The sequence below is a fragment of the Calcarisporiella thermophila genome (assembly GCF_041956535.1).
Source record: "Calcarisporiella thermophila strain CBS 279.70 unplaced genomic scaffold VTP21scaffold_22, whole genome shotgun sequence".
Classification (NCBI taxonomy): Eukaryota; Fungi; Calcarisporiellomycota; class Calcarisporiellomycetes; order Calcarisporiellales; family Calcarisporiellaceae; genus Calcarisporiella; species Calcarisporiella thermophila.
In genome coordinates this window covers 263,907-282,851 of record NW_027192212.1, presented here as the reverse complement: position 1 = coordinate 282,851, position 18,945 = coordinate 263,907, and the positions used below count along the sequence as shown (strand labels likewise).

The window sequence follows — 18,945 nt, the reverse complement described above, 5'->3', positions numbered from 1 at the left end:
ACTTTTTACCTTGATTATTATATTTGATGACCTATCTAACCACTATTATTAACGCTCTTTTGTTATCTTTACCTTACCCGCTTCATTTTCCTGTCTTTGCACCTCTACTATAATTGTTCAGAGTAGATGCATCAAAAATAAAATTGACTGCGCCTCTAAACAAACGCGAGACAACTTATTTCGAGGCGTGTTTGTTCCGCGTTATTTTTTTCTTTTCTTTTCTTTCCAGTTCTTCTACTCTTGTTTCTCAATTTTTTTTTTCAGATATAAAATAAAATATTAAAGCGATGGAGGACGAAGTTGCCGCTGTAAGTGTGATCACGTTTACTGTTTTCAATATCCACATCGTTTGACCTGAGAAGATGCAGAGATGATGCATATTAGGCAGCTCTCATCATCTTAGCCATTTAACTTGAACTTATTTTTATATTCTATCATCTGCTATTTTTTTCTGGTCTTTTGCTGATGTTCGAAGTGTTTCGAATCATCTTTTTCACACCATCTTTTCATCTCTCTCCAATTCCTGATGGGGGTGGCTTATCTAATATATTTTCATCATCTCCTTAGCTTGTCATTGATAACGGCTCTGGCATGTGCAAAGCTGGCTTTGCTGGCGATGATGCCCCGCGTGCAGTAAGTGTCATCTTCATGGATCGACGAGATTCGTATTCATCTGACCGGATCATCTTGCGTTTAGGTGTTCCCTTCTATTGTAGGTCGTCCCCGTCATCAGGGTGTGATGGTCGGTATGGGTCAGAAGGATTCGTATGTGGGTGATGAGGCTCAGTCCAAGCGTGGTATTCTTACCCTGCGCTACCCCATTGAACACGGCATTGTTACGAACTGGGATGATATGGAGAAAATCTGGCATCACACCTTCTACAATGAGTTGCGTGTTGCCCCGGAGGAACACCCTGTGCTATTGACGGAGGCTCCTTTGAACCCGAAATCGAACCGTGAGAAGATGACTCAAATTATGTTCGAGACCTTCAATGCACCCGCGTTCTATGTTGCCATCCAAGCCGTATTGAGTTTGTATGCTTCGGGACGTACAACCGGTATTGTGCTGGATTCCGGCGATGGTGTCACCCACACCGTGCCCATCTACGAGGGCTACGCTCTCCCCCACGCCATTCTTCGTCTGGATCTTGCCGGCCGTGATCTGACCGACTACCTTGGCAAGATCCTGATGGAGCGCGGACACTCATTCGTTACCACTGCCGAGCGTGAGATTGTCCGTGACATCAAGGAGAAGTTGTGCTATGTCGCCCTCGACTTTGAGCAGGAGATGAGCACCGCTGCGCAGTCCTCCGCCATCGAGAAGTCGTATGAACTTCCCGATGGGCAGGTGATCACCATTGGTAACGAGAGATTCCGCGCCCCCGAGGCCTTGTTCCAGCCCTCGTTGCTCGGTCTTGAATCCGTCGGCATCCACGAGACCACCTACAACTCCATCATGAAGTGCGACGTGGATATCCGTAAGGATCTCTATGGAAACATCGTGCTCTCCGGAGGCACAACCATGTACCCCGGTATCGCCGACCGCATGCACAAGGAGATCACCGCCCTTGCTCCTTCCTCGATGAAGATCAAGATCGTTGCTCCGCCCGAGAGGAAATACTCAGTATGGATCGGAGGATCCATCTTGGCCTCTCTCTCCACATTCCAGCAGATGTGGATCTCGAAGCAGGAGTACGACGAGAGCGGGCCAAGTATCGTGCACCGCAAGTGCTTCTAAAGAAATTTTTTCATCAACTTTTTTGTTTCACTTTTTTCTTTCCCCGCCTCAAAAATGGATTCTAATAAAAATCATTTTTTGTGATCTTTCGACCGGTGTTGGAGCAGTTTTGTTTGAGGTTTTGCAGTTAGACTCTAGCCCCCTCCCTTGCCCATCGGGGAGAAGAGCGAGAGGCTCCACGTCTTGGGTGTAGTCAAATACATAGCTTTGATCGAGCAAGCGAAATATACCCCCCCCCCCCGAGTCTATGAGATGCAACGGCAGCCCAATATAAAAGGGGACGGCGTGCCTCGTCCCTCAGCTCCCCCATCATCCATTCACACATCATCTTGAGCATTTTTCTAGCAACTAATCCAATCCAAAATGGCCCAAATCATCCGTCTCGCATTTCACCTCGCCCTCGCCTTGGGCGTCTCGGCTCTCCCTCTCTTCCCTCAGCAAGCGAGCACCCAATCCTCGCTTGCCATCACTCCAGGCAGCGCTTTCGGGAGCGCATCGAGCCTGATGAGTGGCCTTGGCATACCCGGGGGGCTCCCAAGTTACTACCCCGGGGCCTTCTCCGGGATGGCCTTGGCTTGTATCGAGGGTCCAATCCAAGAGGAATGCCCCGAGCCCCTCCCGCAGCCTATTGAGGTTCAGCAGATTCCTCAAGAGCAGCCAGCGCCTCAGCCAATCTTGCCTACGAAAGAGCCCTCGGTAGCTGTGCTCGGACCCGTGCAGCAGGTTGTCCAGGGTGAGACCACTGAATGCGTGGAGGCGCCCACGCAACCTCAGCCTCAGCCTCAGCCACAGCCAGCTGACCCTCGCCAAGCACCGCAAGCTCCACCCGCCATCTCCCCAGAGCCATTGGTAAGGCAGGTGGTGGCTACCCATCCCGACACGGGCGCTCATATCCACGAGAAATCGGCGGCCGATATCGTTGTAGCGGGACCGCTTCACCAGGTGGTTGAATAATCGGATTTTTCCCACTTTTTTTCTTTTACCCATATCCCTTTCGACACATTTATTGAATACCAGGTAGGATGTACGACGATATATCACTTGTGTGAATAGTCAGAGGATATCTCAAGAATAAAATTGGGTTGTAAGAGTCCATATAGGATCTCGCCATAAAGTTGTGATGAAAAAGACCGAGTCCCGCATGGTCCCACATTGGGAACATTTGACGAGAGTAGGCCAATTTTGGGGAAGAGTAGGGTCATTCCGCTGAGTGATGATGCGATTTTTGTGATTGAGGCGCTGATTTGGCAAACACTAAAAACCACGGCCGAGTAGGGAGGATTTTGCGTGATGGGCGATTGGGAGTCCGCGGAGCCTATTTAATAAATTTGCCACATATGGCCCTCTCAATGCCGGAAAAGGGGTTTTTCAATCCAGGTCGCTGCACCCTCTATAAATCCCAACCACAAGCATCCCATTCATGTTAAGGAATTGGTGGCGAGACTATCGGGCCTATGTAACCGCACCGGTGCCCGTCACGGGTCCTCGTCGACATTTGGTCATTCCATGGAGGATCATCCGCCGCACGAATCTCACCTTCTGGATCCTCGCGGGAATGCTCCTCGGTATCCTTATTGGCGCGGTCAACCCCGCATTCGGCATCGCCATCGATCCCTTTGCTAAGGTATACATGACCTTGAAGCACCAGTTTAATAAAAGGGTCGGTAATTGTTTTCGGAATATCGGTAGGCATTTATCCGCATGATACAGACGCTCGAGGTTCCACTCATCTTCTCCACCCTTGTCGTGGGTATCGCGGGCCACGGCGACGACCTTATTCGAGTGGGCCGACTGGCCCTCAAGTCCTTACTCTACTTTTTTTTTATTACAACAATAGCACTGGCGATTGGGCTAATTATGGGTAATTTCATGTTTCTTGCAATTGATGGGTAGAGGAAGTCAAAAGCTTTGTTAGCCCGAAGCCTGACAAGCGTTGAGACATTAATAAGTTAATGGATCCCATTCTTTCTCCCCCTTGTGTAGCCAACATTGCACGGCCCGGCGATGGCATCAATCTTCAGGGAGTCAGTGAAAAGGCGGCTGCAGATCTCGCGAAAAATGGGGCTTCCATAACGTGGGATCATTTGTTTGGAGTGATTGTGCCCAAGAGCTTCTTCCAAGCCGCCTCGGAGAACACGGTGCTAGCCATCGTGTTTTGCGCAGTGATGTTTGGCGTCGGAATCCTCAACTCGGATCCTGGCTCGAAGCGCGTCATGCTTGATTTTACTGTCTCGCTCTCCCAGGTGATGTTTAGGGTGACCGAGCTTGTCATGAACTATGCGCCCATTGGAGTCGCCGCCGCCTTGGCTTCCACGGTGGGCGGCAATGGCATTGGAGTGTTGGTGAGCTTGAGCAAACTGGTGGGCACTGTGTATGGTGCGCTGGGGATTCTCGTGCTGGTGGTGTTTGTTCCGGTGGTGCTTCTGGCCCGTATCCCGTTTGTGGATTTTCTACGGCATGTTGCCCAACCGATGTTGATCGCCTTTTCCACTTCCTCCTCCGAGTCAGCGCTTCCCCGTGCCATGAAAAACATGCATAAGGTGAGTGGTTTTGTTTTTGCGGCCTATGCTTGACTTGAGAGAGTAATGAGACGTGAACTCACCTTGACGAGTGTTGGTCTAGTTTGGCGTACCGCAGAAGATCGTTGCATTTGTTATTCCGTGTGGCTACTCGTTCAACTTGGACGGTGGTGCAGGTAAATGACCCCTAGCTCTTCTATCGAGAATGCTTTCTCCCTATTGACCCAATGCCACCCAACTGATCTTATTTTACCGCTCCCAAAGTATACCACTCTCTCGCCTGTATTTTCTGCGCTCAGGCGGGCAGGATGGAACTCGATATCTCGCGTCAGCTCACCATCATGGCAACCCTCATCCTTAGCACCAAAGGAATTGCAGCCATTCCTCGCGCGGGACTAGTCGTGCTCTCCGCAGCTGCCACTCAATTTGGCCTACCGCTTGCGGCGGTGACCCTTACCATGGGGGTGGAGCCCATCACAGGTATATGACCCTTGCAATCTATGTCCACTATGACACAGCCACAGTCTCCTTTGAGTCCAATCTCACCTTTGGATTTATTTTCAAATTCTGTATATATATAGATATGGCACGAACGGCCATCAACGTGCTTGGAAATTGCCTGGCGTGCGTTGTGATGGCTCGGTGGGAAGGAGGTAAATGCAACCACATACACTTCATCCTGAGCATGGAGAGTTAACAAGATGTCTTGTTTGTGTAGAGTTCCGTGGGAAGGAGTGGGAGCAAGAGATGCTAGAACTCCAATTGGGAGAAGAGGAGGAGGAGACTCAGGGGAGTAGGAAGAAACGGGAGGCGCCTGACTACGCAAGCGTCGGGGTGAGGGTGGAATCGGCGGAGAGGCCAGAGAGCGTAGGCGAAGAAAATAGGAAAGTCAATGCCGAGGAGCATGCAGAAAACAACACTTCACCGCGCAACGCCGAGAGCTCATAGATTTTTGTATTCTTAATCTTTTGAATCTATATCCACCATCATAGTCTCATACGGAGGAGCCAAACGCTTCTCCGCTGTTTATTAATTTATTTATTTATTTACTATTTCACTACTAGCTTAAATAATGTTTCCTTCTATACCAGATGTACGAATATTGGAATAAATGGCCCTTCTTCCCAAAGGGAGGGGGACCGTTTCGTTACTAGTTAGCTCATCCAATCGAATCTAATATACAATCCGGCAAATCCTTCAAGCAATATTGGCTTGGCTGTTTTCATTCCTTAATCCAACTAGGATAAAACGGCTTTCAAGAGAAACGATCCTAGCTTTCGTATCTCGTATGGTTGTTTGGGGTGTGCCTTTCAAGCCTGTGCTTACTTGCCTCTAGCAGCGGAGTAGCACAGATGAAAAGTAGATCAATGGGAGTATCTTGACCTAGTAAGGATTATCGGAATGCAAGTTGAATGACTTTGCATTTCATCCCAGCCAACTCGACGTTGGCGAGAAAAAATCAGAGGAAAAAGCGGATAGTTCTGGGCCAATTCCTTCCTTTCAGAGTTTTGAGGGTGGCCACTCGAGAACGCTCCCTGGAACTCAACTGTGGTGGGACAACTGCATCATGGCCGAGCGAGGGGGGTATCCAAATTAGAGGAAGCGTTCGCCCGGCTGTCATCAGGGTCAACATTAATTTTGCGTCCCGTTTGAGTTTCTGGGCATTGCCAGAGGCAGATTAGATTTTCTCCTACAACTCCTGCTGCCAATATGCAATAGATAGCCCTCATCCCTATCATGGGCATGCAGGTTGCATACTCCAGCATGTTAATTCACACCTCAAAAAGAAAGTTGAGAAAATCAATAATTGAGAATACTGCCAAGGATTTCCAAGTATAGCGGATGTATTTGGGTGGAAAGATAGGAAAGAGCCAGCTCAGTCGCAGTTGCGTCTTTAAACTTGACTCTTGGGTGATGAGACAGGGAATGGATCAAATTCAGCGCGGTGAACGAGGTCAGATAATGGGGACGATATTCCGTCGTGTTCCATGGAGGTTGCGAGAGGCGCAACCATTGGCGTATGCACAAGCAATTTCATCGCAATAAGGTAGCTGATATGAATGTAGAAATGGGCCTAGAATGGCGCTCCGGTGTATTATTGCTTTTAGTATTAGGGTCATCCCTCTCGCAGTTTGAAGCTTGGCAGAGCTATTTTTGGGTCTCGCTCCCCAATTTTCCTCGTGCTCTCGCTTTGTTCCAAGAGAACGCAAATGTTGCTCGTGGGGAGATAGATGTACAGGTTCGCCCTAATTCTAATTCCAACTTTACGTCACTTCCACGAAAGGACTGCAGATTTGGCGCGGGGGGTGTAAGGGACACTTGCCTTTTGGGTGCACATTAATGGCGGAAATCCTTGTATAAAAAATCGGAGAAAGGAACCTTGCAAAATCGAAAATCACATCCTACCTTGCTTTTTCAAACCAATCTTCAGTAGCACCACTTGCAAAACACCACCCACTGCCGCCATCTCTTTCACCCGACATCCTTAGTCATGTGCACTAGCATTGCATTTGCAGCCTGGGACGGTCTCGTCGTCGTCGCCCTCATTCTGTTTGTAGTCTGGTAAGTGAGCCAATGCCGCTTGGAAAGACGGGTTGCTTCTGATGCGTGCCCTTTGATGCAGGATTCTGGGGCTTGCCCATGTGTATACCATTCCCACCCATGGCCTTGTGCATGTATTCATTGCACTTGCCATTATATTTGTGATTGCGTGGATATTCATGCGTTGCTGCGGCCGTCGCCGCACTGCTCAACCCGCAGTGGTGTAAAAGGGGTGTGAATGTATTTGAAAGATAGCTTCCGACATTTAAATGCTTTCCTCAGTGTATTATCTTTAATTCTTCTAAATAAATCAAAGAGCCTCCTAACTTCCTCTCCCTCTTAATCTCTTTTGTACCTCCATGGATTAACTCCCTCCCCCCAATGCTGCCACAATACCTGGAAGGATAATATGTCAAACTCAGTCTTTCATACTGCAGAGGCCTGCTATTCAATACTTTTACATGCAATATGAAATTCTCCCGCATAAAGTAAACTACTGTCCACTCTATGAGAGTGTGAGGACGCCCTGCCTGAAAAGGAAATCCGATATCCTATTAGGATTCTCAATCTATTTGTAGAACAAGCGCCATTAGCAGCAATATTCCAGCTCCCAAATTGCCGATAGAGCAAGCAGCTGTTGCTCTCATACGCTTGCTAGAATTCGGTTTGGGTTTATCTTTCGCGTTGGTAGCCAGCCAACAAGCGGGTCCGCAAGCTCCTCGAATGGCTCATACACATGCTCCTGCGGCTTCCTAAATTGGGTTCGTTGAAGAGAGTTGCAGAAGCAGGCGTAATTGAATAGTGGCGGAAGAAGAATTGTAGCCACGAGCGGTAGATTCATTGCGAATCCTTTTGGTTCTCTCTCGAGACGAGCATCCACAGGATCAAGGGGTACAGGCTGTGTTCATAGGCATATAGGTATATATTTGGGGAGTGTGACCGAGGGTGGGAATAAAGCTTAGTGCAGTTGACATTTGTACTGAGGGCTGGATGGCCGGTACAACGCGCGACAAACCAATCAGTTCCAGCCAACTGGAGACGCTGGTGACTAAGGAGGATGAGTTCACCTTCGATATTAAGGTGGCGGCGTGACCGACATATACGAGTGTTATGCTCTGGCACAAGCTCTATTCTCTCCAATTTGCTCAAACTCGGGGGAAATCCTAACCCCATGCTCGGATCCAAAAGCGCTTAAATAATCTTCCAATCGCCCGTGTGGCATCACAAGTGCCCGGCTTATTCATCCTTCTTCCTATATAAGCTGCTCCCCCCCCCTTTGATCCTGCCCAAGAACGCCGAGTATTTTCAATTGCAACCTTCTCGACATGCCCAACTACATCTGCACCACCTGCGGCATCCAGTATGCAGAGACGCCAGCGCCGCCCGACTCGTGCCCGATTTGTGAAGACGAGCGCCAGTTCGTAGGCTCCCGCGGCCAGCAGTGGACGACATTCGATGCGCTCCAGAAGTACCATCGCCTCGTCTTCAAACCCGACAAGGAGGATCCACGGATCATCGCCATCACCATTGAGCCGGAGTTTGCCATTGGGCAGCGAGGTAACCCATATCTCGGCTTTCACGGCGGAAGCCACGTGATCCATTAATATGACTCGTTGAACTTTAGCATTTCTGCTGCGGACCCCACGCGGCAATATTCTCTGGGACTGCCTCTCCCTCATCGACCCGTCATCGGTGGAGCACATCCGCGCCCTCGGGGGCTTGGAGTGCATCGTGATCTCGCATCCCCATTTCTTTGACTCCTGCGTGGAATGGAGCCGAGCTTTCGGTGGAATCCCTGTTTACATTGCTGCAGAGGACAGACAGTGGATGATGCGGCCCGATGATTGCATCAATTTCTGGGAGGGCACGGAGCTGGAGCTGACGGAGGATGTGAAGGTCATCAAATGCGGCGGGCATTTTGATGGGAGCAGCGTTTTGCTTTGGAAGAGAGGTAAGCACAGAATTCTGAAATGGGGACTTGAGTTGTTTGACAAGCGCGTCCTAACACCATTCAATGACTTTTCATTCCACTTCTTCCAGATCCCAAACCAGTGCTATTCACCGCTGATACCATTTTCGTCAATCCTGATAAATCCACTTCATTTATGTTCTCCTACCCGAATCTTATCCCTCTCCATCCCGATGCAGTGCATCAGATTTGGAGCCGTGTTAAGCCTTATGAATTTGAGCAGATATTTGGCGGATTTGCAGGAAGAGAGATACGTGAACACGCAAGAAAAGCCGTTCTCCGCTGTGCCAAGCGATATATTGCGAAGGCGGGGTATAAGGGGCATGCGATTGAGAATGAGGAGCTATAAGCGTTATGTTGAAATATTCATTGCATCTTAATAAATAATTCATGTTTGTATAATGTTTCTGACGCAGAGCTCAAGAAAGTTGTCGATATTGTAAGTCACTTCACACTTTGCCCTCCGAAGGAATGCTCTTCTGACGCGAAGAGTGGGACTGGAGGGATCATATTAAGACAGCTGGTGCCAAGCTCAAGCCCAGAATAGCGCGGAGACTTTTATTTATAGTTTTATTTGCAAAGAGCGGAAAGCACTGTCGCTGTGGAAGACCTAAGAATGGTCAAACTATGTCTTTATTGTGATAATGAAGAACGGTGCCTTAGGACTGTTTGTGTATAGCAAATTGAGCCCTCTCTTAACCCGGTACTCTCGCTGATTGGCTGTAAATGAAATAGGACGATTGAATGCAAACGAGCGGGAGAGTTTAGCTGGAAGTATCTCAACAATAAAAAGAGCCCTCGATAGTTGAGGAGGGGAAGAGCTGTTTTTTCTATTCCCACAGGCATGTCTAATCTTACACAGCGAAAATCGACATTCCCACCTAACCCCGCTGGCAATGGCAAGCATGATGCTCGGTCCGAGGAGCTTAACCCGCGCACAACTCATTACGAATTTATGGGCACACCTGGTGCCCTCTTCGTAATGCTTGGCTGCCCGGCCGTCCTCTATGGTTTCGCATACTTTTGCAATGCCGACGGCTGTCCGAATCTCGCCTCTCTACCTTCGGTTCAAGTAGAGAAGCTGTTCGATCCCACCGCTGCGCTGATATACTTAGGGTTTCTAGCCTATTTAACAGTTTTATATTTTGTTCTCCCCGGCCCGTGGATTCCGGGAACATTACTGCGTGATGGATCCAGGTTACACTACAAGATCAATGGTACGCTCATGGCTTTTTTCCGAGTTGGGTAGAGGAATGCCTGACCGCCGTGTTTCTTTGTCTTTTCTTATATGTGTATATTCTCTCCAGCCTTCAAGACACTAATTGCAACCCTCTTGACCACCCTTGCTCTCTTCTACCAATACGGAACCACGCCGTTTATTATTGTAACGGAACATTTCCTCGGTCTCATTACGACCGCCACGCTTTTTTCCGCCGTCTTCTCTCTCTACCTCTATGTGCGCAGCTTCGGAAAAGGCCGTTTGCTTGCTCTGGGGGGAAACACGGGCAACTTCCTCTATGATGTAAGTGCACCCTTTTCTCGACACCCCCACAGTGTCCCACTCTGACATCGGCGTGATCATACGATAGTATTTTATCGGCCGTGAACTCAACCCACGCATAGGAGACTTTGACCTGAAATATCTTATCGAGCTGCGTCCCGGTCTCATTGGCTGGATGTTGCTTAATATCTGCTTTGCGGCTAAACAGTACCAAGAGTTGGGAGGGCGTATCACCAACAGCATGATGCTAGTGCTCTTTTTCCAGTCCTGGTACATTGTGGATGCCGTCCTCAACGAGGTAAGGGGTGAAGAGCGAGGTGGCTCCAGTGATTCCAGAGGCTAACCAAGGTGATTAATTTGGACTTACAGCCAGCGGTTCTCACCACCATGGACATCATTCAAGATGGCTTCGGCTACATGCTTGCCTTTGGAAACCTTGCTTGGGTGCCTCTCAGTTATTCTCTCCAAGCCCGCTATCTCTCGCACTTCCCACGCGATCTTTCTCTGATTGAGGTGGCTGCCATCCTTACCGTGCAGTTTGGTGGGTATTACATTTTCCGCGGCAGCAACGGGCAAAAGAATGCGTTCCGCACCAACCCTGATAGCCTGAGCGTCAAGCATCTCAAGTATATCGAGACGAAGACCGGTTCTAAACTCTTGATTTCCGGATGGTGGGGCGTTGCCAGGCACATCAACTATCTGGGTGATTTATTGATGGCGCTAGCCTGGTCACTTCCTTGTGGTGAGTCTCCCCCCCCATGATCCCTCGATCTCTTCTTCCACTCCACACTACTTTTGGTAGAGCACTATCCCTAACGTCCTTTTTCTTCCCTTGGATAGGCTTCTCCACTCCTATTCCCTACTTCTACCCTGTTTACATGACCGTTCTTCTGGTGCACCGTGATCGCCGGGATGACGAAAAATGCAGGAACAAATATGGCAAGGACTGGGAGCGCTACTGCCAGCTGGTTAAATACCGTATTCTTCCGGGTGTTTATTAAAATGATTCCACGTCCTGTCCTTTATAAAATTGTCTCTTCCACCATCCCCTTCATAAATAAAATAACCATAATTACAATAATAATAATAGAAAAATATGCATATTCTCCAGGTTCAGATTGTAAAATCAATAGAAGGAAAATATAAAAAGCTGGCTTGATATCACTCTCCTGATCCACTATAGTCTGCCCTTTTGCTTCAGCATTTGTGCAAGACTCCCAGAGGCTAGCCGTACCACTCCTTCTTGTATCACGTTTGCCACTAAGGTCCCATCTCGTCGATACACTCTACTATTGACAAGCCCTCGCTCATCCTTCAATCGCGGGGACTCGATCTCGTAGAGAAGCCATTCATCGGCCTGGAAATCATCATGGAAATACATGGTGTGGTCAAGGCTGGTCAGCATCGAGAGGTAGGGATCCGTGCCAAATCCAATGCCAAGAGGAAGGCCAGCTACTGTCAAAATTCTTTCGTCCGAAGCGTAGGCTAATGCGCAGCGGTGAAGTGACTGGTGGCAATCGTCGAACGGTTTGATGACGCGCAGCCAGGCGTATCTGCGGGAAGCCTTCTTAGGGGGGATTAAGATGCCCTCATCTGGGGAGGAGACGATATAACGACATTCAATATGCTTTAGAGTCTGTAGAAATACAGAAGGAGATCAGCATCCACAAGATATTCATGACAGGGGCGAAAACAGGGTAAATAAAAGCTAGAACCTATTGACTACTTACCACTTCCAATGCTTTTTCAAGGTATTTATAGATCGGACCTGTGCAACGAGGATCTTTCATAACAGTAAGATAGCGATCTCGATCACTGCAATCCATTAAGTAAACCCAAAATCAATACATTGTGGAAAAAAGGGAGCAAAATGTGGCAAAATGTCTACTTCATAATCTCTTCCGGAGCTGGAACAGGCGGCATTGAAAACTAGTGCCAAAAATAGAGTAAGCATGGAATCCATGGTTCAGTCTTGTGAACATCGGACCTACTTGGTGACTGTATTTACTCTTCGTTTTTCTAGAAAAGCTACAGGCCATCATCACTGCTCTCTGTCCATTTTGGATTGCTATGACAAGGCGAATCTTATATGTTTTGCCGTCACGGATCCGCTCCACCTCAAAATGAATAGGCTTTTCGGGAAAGGAGGGATGGATGAAATAGGTGTGAAGGCTCTGTCATAGTTTAAACAGGAGGAGTAAGCGAGGAGGGAGGGGGGAAGATAGTGCTCCTGGAGCCAAAAGAAAGAGGAACATTTACATGGACAAAGTATTCACCTTCTACGGTTTGACTGGCTGCATACAGACATTGGGCGACCAATTGACCACCTGGAGGAATTACATTTGTTCGCGTTAGTGCCATAGAAGTGCAAGGCCATTGGGAGATCATGGCTACCATAAACAGCGGTATGGCCCAGTGGAACGTGAGGAGGAGCAAGCCTTCGACTGCGAAAGCTATTCTCGCCCAACTTGTCCAGTATTATTAGGTCCTCGACGAGATCGGTTCTATTTTCCATCGTATCGATTGGGCTTTTAGCCGGTGTTGAGCATACGATACCACTCTTTACTGCCGCGTGGCTTCAAAATCGGATAGACTGAAGAGAAAAGGTCCTCTCGACTTCTAAACCCCATTGCCTTTTTACTGTGTGCTCAATTCGCTTGGGTTTCGTCTGTGGAATACCCCTGGCGTTTCTAATCAAAAGAACGCGTAGTCGTTACTCTTCATATTTTGTGATAAAAATGGGTGGCTCGTGAGAATGTGCTGGCTGTGAAACAAATATAAATACGTGGAACGGCACGAAGGGACCATCCCATCATGGCTCGGGCATAAGATGTATCTCATAATTGGCCGGAGGTCTCTACACTACAACACTATTATCAATTCAATATCAGTATGAACCCTTTGTCGAACGGTGGAAAAGAGGGGTGGAACACTGGAAAAATCCAGGCCGTCCTCATAGTGAGTTTAGCCAGAACCATGAGTGAAACCCACAAGCTCTCAGCAACTCAGTTCTCGACTTTCTCGGTCAGTCCATTCGCAGCGATCGAGACAGAGTCGTCTCTGAATGCTAAAGTTTATTCATGAATCTTATCTAATGGTAGCTTAAACTCTATAAATACTTGGATTACTCCGTAAGTGAAATAGTGTAGGTAGAGGGGATAAAGGAGAATGGAGGAGGGAGGGGGGATAGAGAAGAATATAGGAGGGAGGGGGTAGGGGGAAAGGAAAAGGGGATATCCTGACACGTCACTAGAGTTTGCTTTCTTGGGGCTGCGTTTTCTTTTTCTTCCTGTGATTGATGCGCACTACCCCTTCCTGCACGACACTGGCCACCAAGACACCATCCTGTCTGTAAATCCTGCCGAGCACGAGGCCGCGGGCATTGTTCAATCGAGGGGTCTCCATGTCGAAAAGCAGCCACTCGTCGGCCCTAAATTCCTCATGGAAGTAGACCGTGTGGTCCAGGCTGACCAACATGGAATAATATGGATCGGTATTATAAGCGATGCCAAGGGGGAGGCCCGAAGTCGTGATGAAGGCTTCGTCCGAGGCGTAGGCCAGAATACAGTGGTGCAATCGAGGGTCGTCGCGGAGATTGCCGTTAGCACGGAACCACGCGGTCCTGCGATTGGTTTTCTCGGGGGGTATCAGGTAACCCTCTTCTGGGAAGGTAAGGATATGGCGGAATTCGATGGGCTTCGGCGGCTAGAGTGAACCAAATAAAGAAATTTAGAAAATACCGCCCACTGAGATGCGCTAAACCAGGTTTGTATATCCGTACCAGATCAAGATAACTCTGAATCACGCTGCGGATCGCTCTATTGCAACGAGGGTCCTTCAGCACAAGTTGGTAGCGCTCCGTTTCACTAAGATGGATCCATTTTCAAAATTAGATGAATCAGTTGTAAAAAAGGTGGGGTCGGAGGAAAAGCTGGGAGCTAACTCCATACCTCATGATCTCCTCCGGAGGCGGGACCTTCGGCATAGTATACTAGACAAAAAAAAAACATAATGTAAGCAGAGCACCAAAAGGGCAAGTTGACAGGTCGACCATGATGAAACGGTCACTCTCCTCTCGGACTTACTTGGTGACTGAATTCTGTTTTTTCTCTTTTCGAAAAGCTGCAGGCCAATATAAATACACTTCGCCCGTTCTGCCGGGCCTTTACCACGCGGGTTGCATATGTTTTGCCGTCCCGCACTCGCTCTACATCGTATAGGATCGGGGTGGCGTTGGTTGCAGGATAAATAAAGTAGCAGTGAAGGCTCTATAAAACGAAGCCAAGGGGTCAGCTGAAAAAGAACAGGCATGGCATAGGAATGCGATTGCTTACGTGAGCAGAAAACTCCTCGTCGACGGTCTTGTAGGCAGCATACAATGAGTGGGAGACCACCTGGCCACCTAAGGAATAAATTCATTTTAGACAGTGGAGCATAAACTCGCGAACCCTTTTGAGTTTACCGAAGACACCCTGAGCAAAGGGCGGCACGTAGAGGGTCCGACTGCGGAAGAGATTTAAATCTAATTCCTCCAATCCAATCACATCCTCGATGGACATTCCTTCACCAGCCATGGTTGAATTGTGCAGTGATGTTTAGGGGGATTGGATAAATAGCTGCCTGAATGTTCTGACAGAATGCAAGAGAGAGGGGCTGGCTTTATCTATCGATTTCATATGAATGAAGTCGGGTCAATAAGTGATTGCTGCTGACCAACCGCTATGTTGAGGGCGGCTAACCTAACCTAACCCTCAGTGGCTGATTAACGTATCCTTGGAGCTCGAGACTACCGTTGCCTATTCAAGGCTAAGAAACTAACCGATTCGGCAGGGTGAGACGCGGCCAATGGCCCAAGGGACGAGATGGCCGCTGAGGATTGACAAGTCATGGAACCGCTTATTGCAATATGAAAGGGGAGGAGAGCCGCAAGAGCACAAGGTTTCGTGCTTGAAATACTGGTTTAAGATGGGATTTTGATTGTTTTGAGCCTTCATCTTGTAACGTTTAATTTCCCTCGAAATTTGGTGGTTGCTTGACTCTTTTTTTCCAACTGTGCAGAGGGATTCTATCGTTGCCTATTTTGAATCTCCAAGACCGCTGCATCCGTCTTTTCCCCTCTTCTCTCCTCTTTATGAATTAACGGCATTTTCCGCCATCACGTTGCACTGTACCTACATCTAATCCATTGGTTTTCCTTTCTTTATCTTCGCCTGAGCATTCATCATTGGCTCTGCACTTGGAGTGCTTAGATTGACCCCAATTCTCTAGCTCCCATCCAATCGACTCTCATTCATTTCATTCATTCTCACCCATCGACACTCTTTGCTTCCCTCTTCCCTCTTTATGCTTTATCATTTCCAAATCTCTCCTTTTCTTTTGCTTTTGTCAGGAGTGCCCTCCCAATCCATCCATTGTTTGCTTTAAGCGATCTTTTCTCTCGCATATTATATAGCAATGCCAATTGCATATTCTTCCAACACTGAATCCCACACATCTCAACCGCTTCCGCCACCCACCGATGCTCCTCCTCTACCCCCTCCAAAACCCCCAACTCTCTTCTCCAGTCACCGCTACTCCACATCCGCACCGCCATTACTCTCCTTCAACTTAATGCCCTACACGCCGGACCAAATGGCCGCGATGACCAACTACAAACTCGCACAGCTGACCTTCTCTTCCTATGATTCTCACTCGATGCGCAAGCGCCTACTGATCAAGAATTTTCTTGAGCGGTTCTATCGTAACACACCCCCGGAATTTCTGGAATTGCCAAGGGGAATGTGGCAATTCATCGGCGATGACGCTGCCCTTGTGCCCTTGACGGATAATGTGGAGGAGATAATCAATGAATATGTAATGATGATTGAACAGCAGAGTGCGGAAGACGATGGGAATGATATAGCGGGCATGGCGCTAGACATGGAGGGCGATGAGATGGAACATGGCAAGATCAACGATTTGGAAGAGGGCTATGGGGAAGCGGAGGAGGGGGAGGAAGAGGAAGCGAGGGGAGAGGAGGGGGTGCAAGAGGATACCTCTAATGCAAAACCGGAGCACAACAACTCCTCTCTTCTATCCACGCTGCTCGCCACGCTCTCCAACAATTCCTCGAGCACTCACCTTCCAACAGACCCAGAATCATCGCCACCCCTCATTTCCTCGCCGTCGCCCCCTACCTCGCCCACATCACCCACCTCGCCCACCGCAGCCACCGCATCCGTACCAAACTCAACCAAAACCGCAGTCACCCTCGCAACCCCCATCCCCGCCCCCACCTCCTCGTTGGGCGAAAAGCCGAATTCTGGCCGACCGCGGAATGGCGCTAGTCTGCAGGCGGGAGAGAGGGCGGGAGCAGCTCCCAATAAACCTCCCGCGGCAGCCGAGAAGGTCAAGGGACAGCCTGCCGAAATTGCCATGCTCGCGCAAATCAACGAAAATATATTCCCAGCGACCGCACCGCGCACGCGGGTCGTGTGCGTGCACGCATCCGAGCCGCTTTTGATCCGCCCGCCCACCCCACCGACCCCGGCTGACTTGCCCAATCAGAGGCGCCTGCCGTCACGCTTAGCACAGCGCACCAGCACAGTGAGTGTCAGCGGGGCCATGCTGCGACGCCGCTCCAGCACCGGCAGTGGGCGCTCTTCCTACCTCGACACGAAAGAGCTACCGCCCCTCCCCGAGGATGCACCGCTTGCCCTGGGGATCGATCTGGGCGACGCATTTAACCTCAATTTCAAGGTGGAAATTGACGAGCAAATGATTCGCAACCCACCGCCTCGCCTGCCAGAGCTCTTCTCGCCGGCGGGAAGTGGGGGTGCGGGGGGAGAGCACGGGGGTGGTGGGAGGGAATCCGACCTCGCCGCATGGTTTTCGCTCGAGAACAACGAGGCCACCACGGCGCGGCGGCAGTCCATACGCATCTCGGTCCAGAGACCAAGCCCGCTCTCCCAAGTCTCGGCACTGGAGGAGGCGAATGGGGAGGACGGGGAGGCGTCTAGGAGGTCGTCGGTATCGGAGGAGCATCATCTGCGACAGCCTTTCGGTGCCGCCTTCGCACCCCACAAGAGGAGGAGTCAGGCGCGAAGCTGGGTCCAGCGGTCGTTGCAGCACCTGCCCTTCTCGTTCCGGCGATCGGAGGAGGACGTGTCGGAGAGCAAGTACACCTCCACCATCTCGTTTGCGTCCGAGCTGTCGGAGGAGAGCACCCACACGATGGCGACGAGGTCGAGTTTCGCGGAACGCTTGACGGTGGACGAGGCGCACTCCGCGAAGAAGAGCAAAAAGAAAAAGAAGCGGGGCACCAGCAAGCTGGGTGGCCTTCGACTTCCGGCGTTTGTGGACGTGGCCCCCGAGGAGGCCCGAGGGGAGAGCAGGGCACGCTCGGGGACGCCTCTGGAAATGAGAAGCATGCCCGACCTTCCCTCGAAGACGGCGCCCGATTTCGTGCCCATCCTGCCCATCAAGAGCGCGGAGAACGAGGCCACCCCCATCAAGGCCAAATACCGGGCCCTCCCCTCTCTGCCCCCCCCCTCCGTCATCCAATACCCGCTCACCGCTACTCTACGTGACCCCCCCGATCATGGAGCCGTTCTCGAATAGAGAGAAATCCGCCATCGGAGCGTCCAAGGGTCTGGGGGTGATGAGCATTTTGCGAAGAGGGCTCACACTCAGTAGGAAGAACTAAGCAGAGCCTATTTTATTTTTCATTTCTTTCTATTTTGTATTTGAAAAATCCATGTTCACTTTATTTTTTTTTTCTAACTTTATTATCTTTATTTTATTTTTATTATTTCTTTTTTTTTTTCCCTCCTCATCCGACGAATTTATCTACATTCATATTTGCCTCAAAGTATTTATTTTTTTGCTTTTGCGAAATCTTCAGTTTGTATCCGCTCTTTTTTTTTCTTATTAAGAAAAGTTTATTTTAATAATATGTTCTGGATTCATTCCACACACCCAGAGAGTGAGAGTAGTGGGATGGGTTTGAAAGTATTCCCTCAAGACGGTAGATCATTTTTCAAAATGGTAAAGAACAGAGCTAGAAAGGGCTTTGGAAAAAGATAGTCAAGCAATGAGTTGGAAGGTCTAGAGTTGAACATTTAAAGTCGAGAACCGAACACTTGTTCCGTTTGGATATTTGATTTTGCAAACGTTATCCGATGGCAAATAAATAGCCAATACGGTTAAAGACAGTGGTAATACGGCATCGCTGCTATTAATAAGGTGATCCAAGAGTGAGGAGGTAGAGAAAGAGTAATTGATGTTATCGAGAGAACCACTAAATGTGAAAACAATTTAAAGAGTATATTAGCCAGGAGAGTAGGCGTGTAAGAGAAGGCAAGGATTCAGGATACGCACGCCCATTTCCAACTTACTCTCTCTCGCGCAAACCCTTAGGTAATCCCTGTCGACGACGCAAAATGCGCTGATATGCTGCAATCTGTCACCCAACCCCAGGGTGATTTCGATCTATTTCTCTGCGACCAATTTCATCCAAGTCCGCATGCGGAGTTTGTTTTATTCCAATCACGTGGCGCAGTGTGCTGAGTTCTATTCCCTTTTTTTTTTGAGAAAATGAGAAGTCATGCACAGTTCTTTTGACATACTTTATCCTCCTGCACCCACCGTTAGAAACCAATATCCCTCATTCATTGTATTTGACACCGCGGAATTACTT

At 49.1% G+C, this 18,945-nt stretch overlaps 10 protein-coding genes across 10 annotated transcripts; 7 read left to right on the top strand and 3 right to left on the bottom strand.

Annotated features, from left to right (window-relative positions):
• Positions 1–287: 287 nt before the first annotated feature.
• On the top strand, positions 288–1,738 carry VTP21DRAFT_5430 (actin; the record flags this gene model as incomplete). Its single annotated transcript, XM_069395951.1, has 3 exons — positions 288–308; positions 568–633; positions 698–1,738. 3 exons carry the CDS (start codon positions 288–290, stop codon positions 1,736–1,738), a joined length of 1,128 nt encoding a protein of 375 aa, XP_069247998.1.
• A 363-nt stretch (positions 1,739–2,101) lies between these two features.
• On the top strand, positions 2,102–2,692 carry VTP21DRAFT_5429 (uncharacterized protein; the record flags this gene model as incomplete). The annotated part of the gene is made up of 1 exon (XM_069395949.1): positions 2,102–2,692. One exon carries the CDS (start codon positions 2,102–2,104, stop codon positions 2,690–2,692), a length of 591 nt encoding a protein of 196 aa, XP_069247997.1.
• Positions 2,693–3,158: 466 nt separating this feature from the next.
• On the top strand, positions 3,159–5,205 carry VTP21DRAFT_5428 (uncharacterized protein; the record flags this gene model as incomplete). The annotated part of the gene is made up of 7 exons (XM_069395948.1): positions 3,159–3,362; positions 3,428–3,599; positions 3,722–4,278; positions 4,361–4,433; positions 4,522–4,737; positions 4,839–4,910; positions 4,976–5,205. 7 exons carry the CDS (start codon positions 3,159–3,161, stop codon positions 5,203–5,205), a joined length of 1,524 nt encoding a protein of 507 aa, XP_069247996.1.
• Positions 5,206–6,277: 1,072 nt separating this feature from the next.
• Positions 6,278–7,025, top strand: VTP21DRAFT_5427 (uncharacterized protein; the record flags this gene model as incomplete). The annotated part of the gene is made up of 3 exons (XM_069395947.1): positions 6,278–6,587; positions 6,747–6,819; positions 6,881–7,025. 3 exons carry the CDS (start codon positions 6,278–6,280, stop codon positions 7,023–7,025), a joined length of 528 nt encoding a protein of 175 aa, XP_069247995.1.
• Positions 7,026–7,303: 278 nt separating this feature from the next.
• Positions 7,304–7,971, bottom strand: VTP21DRAFT_5426 (uncharacterized protein; the record flags this gene model as incomplete). The annotated part of the gene is made up of 3 exons (XM_069395946.1): positions 7,304–7,366; positions 7,448–7,696; positions 7,771–7,971. 3 exons carry the CDS (start codon positions 7,969–7,971, stop codon positions 7,304–7,306), a joined length of 513 nt encoding a protein of 170 aa, XP_069247994.1.
• A 152-nt stretch (positions 7,972–8,123) lies between these two features.
• VTP21DRAFT_5425 (uncharacterized protein) lies at positions 8,124–9,116 on the top strand (the record flags this gene model as incomplete). The annotated part of the gene is made up of 3 exons (XM_069395945.1): positions 8,124–8,355; positions 8,423–8,749; positions 8,839–9,116. 3 exons carry the CDS (start codon positions 8,124–8,126, stop codon positions 9,114–9,116), a joined length of 837 nt encoding a protein of 278 aa, XP_069247993.1.
• A 495-nt stretch (positions 9,117–9,611) lies between these two features.
• On the top strand, positions 9,612–11,269 carry VTP21DRAFT_5424 (uncharacterized protein; the record flags this gene model as incomplete). Its single annotated transcript, XM_069395944.1, has 5 exons — positions 9,612–9,984; positions 10,075–10,289; positions 10,357–10,566; positions 10,638–11,010; positions 11,109–11,269. 5 exons carry the CDS (start codon positions 9,612–9,614, stop codon positions 11,267–11,269), a joined length of 1,332 nt encoding a protein of 443 aa, XP_069247992.1.
• A 176-nt stretch (positions 11,270–11,445) lies between these two features.
• Positions 11,446–12,783, bottom strand: VTP21DRAFT_5423 (uncharacterized protein; the record flags this gene model as incomplete). Its single annotated transcript, XM_069395943.1, has 6 exons — positions 11,446–11,904; positions 11,999–12,083; positions 12,157–12,197; positions 12,260–12,442; positions 12,528–12,595; positions 12,663–12,783. 6 exons carry the CDS (start codon positions 12,781–12,783, stop codon positions 11,446–11,448), a joined length of 957 nt encoding a protein of 318 aa, XP_069247991.1.
• Positions 12,784–13,517: 734 nt separating this feature from the next.
• VTP21DRAFT_5422 (uncharacterized protein) lies at positions 13,518–14,842 on the bottom strand (the record flags this gene model as incomplete). Its single annotated transcript, XM_069395942.1, has 6 exons — positions 13,518–13,973; positions 14,050–14,134; positions 14,219–14,259; positions 14,354–14,536; positions 14,603–14,670; positions 14,731–14,842. The coding sequence occupies 6 exons, from the start codon at positions 14,840–14,842 to the stop codon at positions 13,518–13,520; spliced, it is 945 nt and encodes a 314-aa protein (XP_069247990.1).
• An 880-nt stretch (positions 14,843–15,722) lies between these two features.
• On the top strand, positions 15,723–17,867 carry VTP21DRAFT_5421 (uncharacterized protein; the record flags this gene model as incomplete). The annotated part of the gene is made up of 1 exon (XM_069395941.1): positions 15,723–17,867. One exon carries the CDS (start codon positions 15,723–15,725, stop codon positions 17,865–17,867), a length of 2,145 nt encoding a protein of 714 aa, XP_069247989.1.
• Positions 17,868–18,945: the final 1,078 nt, after the last annotated feature.